This window comes from Bombyx mandarina, chromosome 11 (genome assembly GCF_030267445.1).
Source record: "Bombyx mandarina strain Sakado chromosome 11, ASM3026744v2".
Taxonomy (NCBI): domain Eukaryota; kingdom Metazoa; phylum Arthropoda; class Insecta; order Lepidoptera; family Bombycidae; genus Bombyx; species Bombyx mandarina.
The window spans coordinates 16,627,438-16,640,210 of record NC_143218.1 but is presented as its reverse complement, the minus strand read 5'-3'; the positions used below and the strand labels follow the sequence as shown (position 1 = coordinate 16,640,210).

General features: G+C 36.8%; 1 protein-coding gene across 2 annotated transcripts in view; it reads right to left on the bottom strand.

Annotated features, from left to right (window-relative positions):
* Positions 1 to 12,773, bottom strand: part of RhoGEF64C (Rho guanine nucleotide exchange factor at 64C) — a 165,753-nt gene that overhangs the window by 45,197 nt on the left and 107,783 nt on the right. For both annotated transcript variants that reach the window (XM_089731099.1, XM_028174690.2), the window contains one exon: positions 11,441 to 11,553. In XM_089731099.1, coding sequence (XP_089587225.1) covers positions 11,441 to 11,512 — 72 coding nt within the window. In that variant the 5' untranslated portion in view covers positions 11,513 to 11,553. The remainder of the gene's footprint in view (positions 1 to 11,440; positions 11,554 to 12,773) is intronic.

Here is a 12,773-nt window from a genome sequence, read left to right as displayed (position 1 = left end):
TAAGAAATAAGCTACCAACACAATTTACACGCAAATAGTCACAAATACTTTACTGGTAGGACCTCTTGTGAGTCCGCACGGGAAGGTACCACCACCCTGCCTATTTCTGCCGTGAAGCAGTAATGCGTTTCGGTTTGACGTGCGGGGCAGCCGTTGTATCTATACTGAGAAAGGTGGGTGGCGCATTTACGTCATAGATGTCTATGGGCTCCAGTAACCACTTAACAACAGGTGGGCTGTGGGCTCGTCCACCCATTTAGGCATTTTTTTTTTTTTTTAATTCGAAACGGGAGAATTAAAAAAAAATTAAAACAATGAACTAACAAAATCCAATAAGCCTAAACGGTTTTCTAACACGGCCTACTAGTGGGCATGTTCGCCTTTGTAGGCGCTTATTTACCCAAAATCGAGATAACGATTTTGTTTTATTTGAGTTACGTTATTAAAATTTTCTGTATTGCCTTACTGAGCGCCCGTGTGGTACGACTCGGGTCGTTAAAGGTAAAATCGTAGCTATAGTACTCGCGAATACACCTCCAACGAACCATGCACATCGCCCTACATCTTGAAATGTCGAGATTTTTACACCCTAAAACTCAACGTATTTCATAACACGTTCCAAATGACATAACGCTCCTGAAGTTGTACAAGCTGCATTTAAGCATTATAACTAGCCGTACTCGCCCGCTTCGCTGGGGATTTAAAATTAACATTATTATTTATTGTCATTATTATTAGGGAGTCCAACGCTCATATAAATATTAGCCTAACCAGTGCATGTATTTTCTACATGGATACCAAGTTTCAAGTCAATCGGATGCATGGTTCAGTAATATAATAGTAGTCAATAGTAGGCTTCAATCGCGTTGTTATAGAAAAAAGTATACGACATAAAGACTTCCTACCGCTAATAGTAGTTTGATTTGAGGCTTCACGCCACACGACACACCCTGTGTTTACCAACTTTTTTTTTTCTACCTATGCTGATAGCCTTGAAAGGCTATTTCAGCTCCACCCTAATGTGTGTAGGTGAGCTCACGGGGCTCAAACCGGAGTGTTGCTAATACTGACCCTAGCAAGAGCAGTGCTTCGCAGAATCTACCACCGGATCGAAAACGCGACCCACTAAGAAGATCCGGCGAGAAACTCAGTGGGCTGTGTCTATGGGTTAACTCGCTCGTCGAGCCTTTCGTCGCAAGCGACGGTTTCGACGAGGACGGTGACCATGTTTACCAACAGAATTTTTAGAGGCTATTAACGAATGTAATATGTAAAATGAATCTATAACTCAAGGCGTCGAGTGCTTATAGTCGAATATCGCTCTTTGCGCAAATAATACTATAATAGTTTTATTGAAATTAATCATTTTAATACGCTTTTATTAGCTTCATACGTATGTTATTAGTATGTAACGGAGTCTTTGAACATGATTTTGACCTTCTCCAAAACGTAGGGTTAACTCAAAATTTGGCGTACTTATTGAGGACCGATGAAAATTCAATATTTTAAACAGTATGATACGTTATACCTACTAGGATAATCAGAATTAGCGATTTTTTGTTTTCCTGAGACCCGGAGTGTCTGCGTCAAGACCAAAAAAGGAAACTACCAGGCGCACCGATCGCCTATTTCTCGGATAATTTACCAACTAATCAGATGAAATTTTTGAAAAATTGAAAAAAAATTGATTAAATCATATTCATCTGAAAAATGAAAAAAAAAAAAAAAAAAAAAAAAACTAAAAAATACGCTTTTACAATAAAATCATTTTTATTCCACTATTTTTAATTCAAATTTATTAAAATTTATTTTCTATTTTTTAGTTGGATTTTCTATAAAAGTTTATTTTTTTTAAGTATTACTTATTCAGCCAATAAATATTGCTTTTGTAAAGAACAACAGCCTGTATATATAGATAATGTTGATACAACAAAAAACCAACATCTTGAAACTCGGTTTTCGCTGAACTTCTCTATGGATTGATGATGGCAAGAAATAGACCTGCCTTACCTGATAAAGCGGTATCATTCCGCCTAATGATAATCACTCATGTTTACACCAGTCCAACGCAACGCTACTTGTTGAGGCTTTGCGTGGTTTGCACGTAAACAAAGCTGTTATTGATTTTCGAATTGATACAATATTACTGGTGGTAGGACCTCTTGTGAGTCCGCGCGGGTAGGTACCACCGCCTAGCCTATTTCTGCCGTGAAGCAGTAATGCGTTTCGGTTTGAAGGGTAGGGTAGCCGTTGTAACTATACTGAGACCTTAGAACTTATATCTCAAGGTGGGTGGCGCATTTACGTTGTAGATGTCCATGGGCTCCACTAACCACGTAACACCAGGTGGGCTGTGAGCTCGTCCACCCATCTAAGAAATAATAAAAAAAAAATACTATGCCCGTGTTCCGACATCATGGAATTCGAATATTACAATAATCAGTAAAGCAAAATTTTGTATTAATTTTGAGAGCTGTATTAAATTTCGTAATTACCTCGCGCCCTGAATTACTGACACTCTCCATCTTTACTCAAAGGCTCTATTTGACACCTGTCAAACTTGGCTTATTATTTTCGGAGCACATTAAACAATAACAAACCGGATTACGTTACGTTTTATTAATTACGCCTGCGAATACAGTTATGTTCATTTTATAATACATTTTGTTTGGTTGTTCCCTGTAATTTAGTATTCCTTTCAAAAAAAAATCCTTATTTAAATTTGTTCAAAGAAAAGCATTTGCTGACGTGTGTACATTTTAAAAGTATGTATATAAGGATTATTTATACAAGTATATAAATATATAACATATAAATGCGTATGTATATAATAAATATATATGTATGTGTATAATAAAAATATTATATTTATTTCCGTTATCTGGTACTTGTAACACAAGTTCTTTACGAACTTAGCACGGGACCAGTTAACATGGCGTGATTGTTAGTAAAATATTTATTTATTTATAAATAAGGATAAATATAGTATAAGTACAGTATAAGGAGATTTAGTAAAATAGTACACGGCTTAAACCTGTTAAGATATTCTCTCGTTTTTTTTTTTTGTGATACATGTCCTCATATTTAATTTCGCCGATGACTCGTTAAACACTCAATAAGTCGTATGTGAAACTTATCCATCATTTATAAAGTTGCATTTAAGTCAACATAACATTATAGGTTGACCTTTAGCCTGTAATTTTATTTAAAGACTAGCGACCCGACCTCGCTTCTCTTCGCAAACATTAAATTTTATTATTGATAACTGAGTCTCGCGATGTTTTGTCGTACCGCGGGTGACGCCGCGGAGCGAAACTAGTCTAAAAAAGCCTTAGTAAGCCTAAGTTACTCCTTAAATCATCAAGCTACCGATTAGTGAAAGTCTCGTCAAAATCGGTCCAGCCGTTCCAGAGATTAGCTGGAATAAACAGACAGACAGACAAAAATTGTAAAAAATGTTATTTTGGTGTATGTACCGTATATATATTCATATGCATGTAGTAAAAAGCGGTTATTTTAATATTACAAACAGACATTCCAATTTTATTTATATAGAATGTACACTCAAAGTGGAACACTCGATTTCTTATAGACAAATTGTAAGTACTGACCTATCTCCTAAAAGATACTAGAACTGTCATTAAGCCTGAAAAATGTAATTTGCTAACTTTTTTTTTTTATTGCTTAGATGAGTGGACGATCTCACAGCCCACCTGGTGTTAAGTGGTTAATGGAGTCCATAGACATCTACGACGTAAATGCGCCACCCACCTTGAGATATAAGTTCTAAGATCTCAGTATAGCTACAACGGCTGCCCCACCCTTCAAACCGAAACGCATAACTGCTTCACGGCAGAAATAGGCAGGGTGGTGGTACCTACCCGCGCGGACTCACAAGAGGTCCTACCACCAGTAACTAACTCTAGACTCTAGACCAAGACGAAAGCCAAATAAATACCGTTGATGTGAATTATCAAATTTTCAAATCAAATTTGAATTATTATTTTGTACAGTAAGAATCGATTATTTTACGGTAGAAAGCGAGACTCCAATATCACCTGCCGGGCCTTTCGCCGTTACCTAACATTCCACCATCCACCATCGGAACGAAGTATTGATACAACATATTGTACCATCGGACATTACGTAATCTTACAATCGATTTCATGGTACCTCTATTACGCTGAATCATTGCGTTTAGAAATTATTTTATAAATTACTTATCGCGGTTCGATTAAATATTAATTTGGATTTTACAGATTATCGCACTGTCATTTTTAACCGCCTTCAAAAAAGGAGGAGGTTCTCAATTCGCATGTATGTTTTTATTTATTTTTTATGTTTGTTACCTCATAACTTTTGACTGGGTGAACCGATTTTGATGATTCCTTTTTTATTAGAAAGCTGATACTTGCCGTGTGGTCCTATTTCAATTTAGTCCAGTTCTGATAATGGTATCCATGAGAAAACTACATAAGTCTTAAATTTGCATTAATTACGTACGCGACAAATAGATGAATAACTTAATAACTCAATATCACGCCAACCGATTTCGATGATTATTGTTTTTAGTGTATATTAATTTGTTTTGGAATCTCTTTTTTTCTATTTTTTTTTCTTTTTTTTTTATTGCCCTTGTAGGCAGACGAGCATACGGCCCACCTGATGGTGAGTGTTTACCGTCGCCCATGGACTTCAGCAATGCCAGGGGCAGAGCCAAGCCGCTGCCTACCGCAGCTACTATTAAAATTTGAAGTCGGTTTTTGTGGAAGCATGTCTATTTACAATTATTAAATAGGTGATAGATTTGTTTGATAATTTCACATTACATTAAATACAGTTAACGGTATATTGTCGGGGCGAGTTCCAGTGGTAACTCCAAAAAACGGACTAGACAGAGAGTAGACAAATTTGTTTGTTCCTAATGTCCTACTGGGAGTCCTATGTCCATGACCATGGCGCCGATCATTGTGTAGATCCTAGTAGGAACCTATTGAATGTGTCTGTAGATAATTTGAAAGGTCGGGCAGCCGAACCATAATGAGACCTTAGAACTCATATCCCAAGGTGGGTGGCGGCATTTACGCTGTAGATGTCTATGCGCTTCGGTAACCACTTAAAACCAGGTGGGCTGTGAGCTCGTCCAGCCATCTAAGCAATAAAAAAAAATCGACACTTTTATACCTAATTTGTCTAGACCTCTCACTCTTGACGCTATTACACTGCAATAAAAACCAAAACATGTACTATCTTCCGACCAACAACTCGTTTCAGTACTAGATATGTCACGGCTATCCCGCCAAGGACACATGAAAATGAAACTAAGTTACTTGACACAAAAATTCATACATTCGAATGTTCCAACGCAGTTCGCGAACAAGAAGTTATTACACAGATGTCGTGAGACTAGAATAGCAACAAGCCTGCGACCTCTGTGCGGGCCGTGATGTTAGAATGAACTTCTTGGTGCATTCCGGAGCGAAGTTGAAAGTAAGGTCAAACGCTCTGCGTATAATACCTGTCTACGATTAGGTCACGAGTCTGTCTGTGTTTGTGTGATTGGATCCTGTTTTTATACAACAATCATTTGCAAGGTAATATGTACGAGGAATTAAAGGGTACAGTGTTCAGTGGACGTTGAGTTCAAGCAAAAAACACTTTCAAAGTATGCTCATTAAAAAAACGTACTCGTGAGTAAACACAACGATTTTCATTTTTATTACACAATTTTATACGATACGATACGATTTATATTATCTTGTAGAAATTGTTGCTCAACTAGAAAAAGAGCCGTGTAAGATCGATGACGTCATTCACGCTGTCTCTACAAACCGAATGATGTGAGGAACCATGTGTCACAACTATTAATAATACTAGTGGTACCGCAGTAGTCATGATTCGACATTATTAAGGTTCTATTGTCAAAGACTAATAGACTTCTTTATTCACAGATTTCGCCAAGACTATAGACAAATAATATTAAAGATATACAATATTATGTTATTCTTAATTTGACCACAGACTTTAAGCAATAACAAAAGTTTGACAATAAACAAAGAGTATATATATATGTGTGCGTGTGTGTCAAATACATGGTAGTGTTTTTAATGTTTTCCTTATTGATTTAATGTATTATTAACGCGTAATTTAAAAAAAATTTAGCATTCTGCACTCCTTCTCTATATTCTCTATAAGTGAGGGAAATTTTATACTCCTCCGTCGGCGCAATTTTCGTAAAAAGGAATACAAAGTTTTTGCTTCACGTATTAATATCTAATATATAAAATTCTCGTGTCACAATGTTCGTTCCCATACTCCTCCGAAGCCGCTTGACCGATTCTCGTGAAATTTTTTATGCATATTCAGTAAGCCTGAGAATCGGCTACTATCTATTTTTCATACCCCTAAGTGATTAGGGTTGTCCACCCCTAACATATTTTTTTTTATTTGGACTTTTTTTTTTGTTATAATGAGGTATTATATGGTTGAATGAGGTTTTGTTATTTTTATTATATATTCCCTCAACGTTCACAGCGCTACATGCCTCTTTCACTCATTTACCACATCCTTACACACTTACAATAAGTTAGTTTTTTTTTCTACACTAGAAATTCCCTAGAAATCTTATACAGGGTGGCCCATAAGTCCTTTGATATGAAAAAAAATTTATTAAAATAAAACTAATTACATTATGAATTAAATTTTTATTTACATAAAAAGCTTAAAAAACGGGAATTATTTTTTGAAAATAACATCTCCTAAATGTAATCCGTTGCGATCACGGCACTCTTGCAAACGACGTCTAAAATTGTCGATGACTGCGCGGCACGTCACTGCTGAAATGCTTGTCATTTCTCTGCGGATGTTTTCTTTTAGGGCCTCAATTGACCGCGGGTTTGTGTCGTATACTTTAGCCTTAAGGTAGCCCCACAAAAAAAAATCCATCGGGGTCAGATCTGGACTACGTGGAGGCCAGGAAATGTCTCCTCTCTTAGAGATAACTTTGCCAGGAAAAAGTTGACGGATAACGGGCATAGCAGTGTTAGAGGTGTGAGAAATGGCCCCATCCTGTTGAAACCACGTCCTGGCATTAAAGCCTGAAAAGTTTTGCAATTCTGGTATGAAAAACTCTTCGATCATAGCCACATATCGCTCCGACGTAACAGTAACTGCGCGCCCTCTGCCATCCTCAAAGAAGTAAGGCCCTAGGATACCATGGGCTGACATAGCGGCCCAAACAGTCACTTTCGGACTATGTAAGGGCTTCTGATGCTTAAGTTTTGGATTGATGGGGCTCCAATAGCGGCAATTTTGTTTACTAACATGCCCGTTAAGATGGAAATGAGCCTCGTCAGAGAACATTATGTTATTGAAGGAAGTAAACCGATTCAACATTTCATTCGCATAATTTTGTCTTTGAATACCGTCAGTTTCCTTTAATTCTTGAACCAACTGAATTTTGTAAGGGTGCATATGTAAATCTTTCTTCAAAATCCGTTGTAACGATGTCCTGGATACGTTTAATGCTATGGCGCGCTTACGAGTTGACTGTGTCGGATTTTCGCGAATAGACTGTGTCACTGTGTCTATGTTTTGTTCCGTACGTGACGTCCTTGGGCGACCCAACCGCGGTTTATCTAACGTCGAACCGGTCTCCTCGAACTTAGCAACCCAGTTCTTAATCGTTTGAAGAGTTGGAGTGTCGTCAAAGTTGTGTAAACCTTTGTGTTCTCGAAATTTACGCCGCGCAATGGTTGCCGAATTGTCGTTTTTATAAAACTCGCGTACACAAAACGCACGATCCGCTCCGGTAAAACGCTCCATCGCGACTAAATTCCCAGAAACCGAAGTTACTCCCCCCGCTTCCCCTGCACCGCTCACGCGCGCCCTGTTCGTTTTATTCAAATTTTACTTTTCAAAGGACTTATGGGCCACCCTGTATATGGCAAAACAATGTTTGCCGGGACAGCTAGTTTTATATAATATTCTATACGCATACGATTTTCGTTGTAAACAAATTTAAATTAAAACTTAATAATGATTATTAAAATTGAAACACGTAGCGAACACAGTTTCGTGCTGTGACACAAAATGATAACGCATTAACCGGACAATTTCGCATTCAGTGGCTGTTACCGAACGAATTACACGATGGTTAATTAATTAAAATACGTAATGGACATTAATCATTTAAATGTGAGAGGAGAATTTATAAGCGACATGGTCTTCCGCTCCGGTTGGGTTGACATTAAGGTCAAGCCAATGAAAAGGCCAGATAATTATTTTTAATAGCAATTTTTGTATGATTTTTATATTTTTGCATAGAAATACCTGAACAGCCAAGCTTCACACGGCTCTATCGATTCGTAATTTACGTATCACAGCCCACCTGGTGTTAAGTGGTTCCTGGAGCCCATAGACATCTATAACGTAAATGCGCCACCCACCTTGAGATATAAGTTCTAAGGTGATATGAGAGAGAAAGGAGTGAGTGTTGAGATGACGACTGATAGAAAAGGATGAAAAATTCCCTGTGCCGACCCCACCTAGTGGGATAAAGTGGAGAAAAAGAAGAAGAATATTTTTAATATTGTATGCCTTTAATCATATATCTAATAGATTTAATTTTCAAATGTATATTACATAGATATAGTTATTTATGTCTAGCTGTGATTGAATTTAAGATTCATACAATTTTTTATTACAATTTGGCAAAAATGTTGTTACATTACTCAGAGTTCGCCACCTCTCCACTCGTGGGTCCGGTGCATATTACCAACCCTGATATCCTATAGTGACGCCACTGTATGCTAACTACCGTCAATTTTTTTATTTATATTGTGGAGGCTTAATGACTGCCTAATTGGCATCAACGACTAGTGGAAACCAAAGAAAATATTGTAGACTAGCTGAGTCCCGCGATGTTAATCTAAGCTTTAAAAAGTAGCCTAAGTTACTCCTTATATCATCAGCTACGTATCAGTGAATGTCCCGTCAAAATCGGTCCAGCCGTTCCAGAGATTAGCCGGAACAAAATGACAGACAGACAAAAATTGTAAAAAATGTTATTTTGGTGTATATACCGTATATACTCGTATATATTCATATGCATGTAGTAAAAAGCGGTTATTTCAATATTACAACCAGACACTCAAATTTTATTTATATGTATAGATGAGCGTAATCAAAATATCAAATCTAAAAGAAAATTCAAGTGCGTATCTATAACATGTAATTACATGCTTAGCAGAAAGTAATTTCATTAGTACGCATATTACTCAAACAATCTGAAGACAACACACACGAAAGCGAAAGAAACATCTGTCGTGAGAAAATCGCTTAATAACATCAAAGAGATCGTAAAGAAAAGTGAAAATTGAATTGATTTCCAATCTATATAATTACAACTTCCCAACTAAGTTGAGAACAGGAAATTAAATTGAATGAGCGTGAAACAAGCTGCAGGTGTCTTCGATAATATCACCGATTCATCAGACTGCCGAATAAGCGAAATAATTTTTCGAACACAGATTGATTTGTTAAGACGCTTTTATTGGTTCGACCTGTATCTAACCTCAACCTCAACATCAAGGAGAGACTATCGTCAACAGTCCAAACACGAATCCTCAAGTTCTTCGGGCACATCACTCGTAATGAGGACTCCGTTGAGCGGTTAGTGGTGCAAGGGAAAGTCGAGGGCAAAAGATCTCGCGGACGATCTCCAACACGATGGACCGACCTCATAAAATCTGTGACTCAGTCCAACATAAACGATTGCTATCACTCTGCGAAACACCGTGTCACATGGCGTCGCATCGCGAGAGCATCGGTATCGCAGGATCCGACTGATGCATGACCACGACCACTCTGTCAAAAGTGTACGAATAGGAAGAAGTATCTAACCTCCAGGATCTGACAACATAATGTTCGCCAACTTAAAGATGTCCTATTAACACCTATCAAGTACCGATGCCAATACAATAATTTTATTATTTTCTTTGTTTAACTTATCAAAACTGCACTGTTAAAAAAATATTCTTACATTTTCATTTCGGCTTGCTGTATATGTGAGTGTATACAAAACGGTATACTTATTTTTACTTTTTTAGTCCAGAATATTTCTATAAATAAACCTTTTCAGAGATTTCTTTGTCCATGTCATAGTCCAGGGTTATGAATCTTCGCCATCTGATTACTTCGAGCGAATGAAGGCACCCCAAAATTGTTACACAAGTGACATATACAGAAGTACAGTCTACCAGTGGGATATACTTCCTGCCCGTATACTATATCCGACTGAAGTCAGTAGTAAAAGACATGCACTATTCGGGGCCTTGATCTTCTTCTTGTAGAAGATAAAGTGGTTGTTTGATGCTTTTTAGAGAGAGAGCGAGAGAGAGAGAGAGAGAGGGTATCCTTTATTGTACACCAAAATAAGCACATATGCAAAACGTTAAATACAAAACTACAATGGGCTGTGTTAAAATACATTTGTAAAGTTAGTTTTTAATGTTTGTTTTTCGGAATCCGAATCGAATTTTCCCCTGAAATATCAACCTTATTTTATCAACATAATCATCGGACCGGTAGTTTTATTAATTGCTAAACAAACTGTAATTGTAAACATGCTCTTCAACCCATTCGACCCATTCAATGTTTTCATTCTAAAGTTCGTAGCATAATTCGTAAGCGTATTGTATGTGAAACACAGCCTAAAACAACACAACGAAATAATTACAAAACAATAAGTATAATTAAAATTAATATAATTTATGTGCTAAGGGTATTTTTTTAACTTCAGCATTACCTATATAAATGTTTATAAATTATATTTTTTTACAGATCATATTATTTGTTCTTTGTTGTATACATATATGGTTTCACAGACGACTTCATATGAAACGGCTACTAGGGCCCATAGACAATCAATACATTAATGCTGTTACCATCAAAACCTGTATGCCTATTAGTGCGAGTTTTTTTTTTTTTTAACGTTCTCGATAGCGTAAAAGTTAACACCGGACGTCTTATCCCTTAGGCCACGACGACTTCGTCGACGTTCGACGACCATTGAAAATAATTATTAATTTATTTTGATGTTGATGTGCGATTGCGTACGAATTCATAACAGACGTAAAAGCCAAGAATTACGTATGTAATTTATGAGTAATAAATATGTTGATTTTCATCGTGGTAGCGTGGTGGTGGATATAGGTACGTGGCATTGAAATTTCTTGAATTGAATTTCATTATAACAAAATTAATAATATCATTCAATAATTGTCCTAGTTTAATGTAAGAAAAATATTTATGAGCAAATTTATGTTTACTAAAAAAAATACAATTTATTTTAACATTGATACAGTTTGCCCTTAGCAATTTTTGATGGGTGATTTTTTGATAACAGCGACATCTGTGTTTACAATTAAGAACTACTTACCCGCTGTGTGGCGTAGCATGAGGGGTCGAGACCGCCCCCAGGCCGGAACATCGCCGCGCTGACTGCTGCCATCTGCTGGCTACCTCACTTTCCCCTTCCACCGCGACATCGCTCTGAAAACGAAAAGCCATACTTGTAATTTAATTTTTCGAACTTCAAAATTTGGCTAATAGATGCCGCTGAAGTAAATTTCGTAAATGGTGCGGAAACGAAATATTTTAATTTTTATTTCGGCTAGCTAACTTATGTGCTTAAGTTTAGAAACAATTTTTTTCTTGGTGTAATAAAATTAGCTATTATATTTTTATTCGGACAGTGACATAGCTACTATTTTATTGCAACCATCGCTTTAACCGCTAAATCCTAAAGATTATAAATTAGTGTTCCATATGAACCTCAATACGTAATACGTATTATACAACTATCATCTATAAAATATACGTGAAGCAAAAACTTTGTACCCCTTTTTAGGAAAATTGCGCGGACGGAGGACTATGAAATTTCCCACACTTATACAAAAGAGAGAAAGAGTGTGCAATACCATTTTTTTTTTAATTATGCATAAACTATATGTCGCATCCGGGTCAATAGTTCGGAATATCAACGATACACAAACGTCAAAGTGACAGAATGGCCGTGTCGTGGTTGACGACTTTTAGTAATATTAAGACGGTGGTTTTGATTATTATTTTAAATGATGAAATGTTGTTTTGATAAATATCACAAAATGAAGGGTAGACTACGTAACGCCACAGTTATAAAATGGCGGTACGTGGACAGAGTCGTGGCATTCCGTGTCAGACAGTCATTCAGTCCGTATCAGACGGTCCGTCCGTCTCAGTCAGTGAGTCTCTGGCAGTCAGTCTGTCGGTATGTGCAACGAAACTGTCGGTTTATCCTGTCATTGTGAAAGTTGTGTGTGTTGAGTTTCAATAATTATTATTCAAAAGGTTTTATTGACTTTTTATAAACTGAGTTCAACCAAATACGAGTGATAACGGAAACTACCGCTTAGCCATCCCTGGCGCCGCCTACGACATATATATTAAATCAATAAAAAAACCTTAAACACACCACCATATATTTGACACACACACACGCCTATCTGTGGTCAATTTAAGAATAGATTAATATTGTTTGTCTTTAATATTATATGTCTATAGTGTACCCTTGGCGAAAGGTGTGATTGTAGAGAAATGATTATACTAGAAATATAACAATAGAACCTTAATAATGATTAAACTTATAATTTAAATTAATTGTGGTCGAATTTCGACCACAGGGCGACCACTAGTACAAATTAAAATGCTGGACTGCTTCACGGCAGAATTAG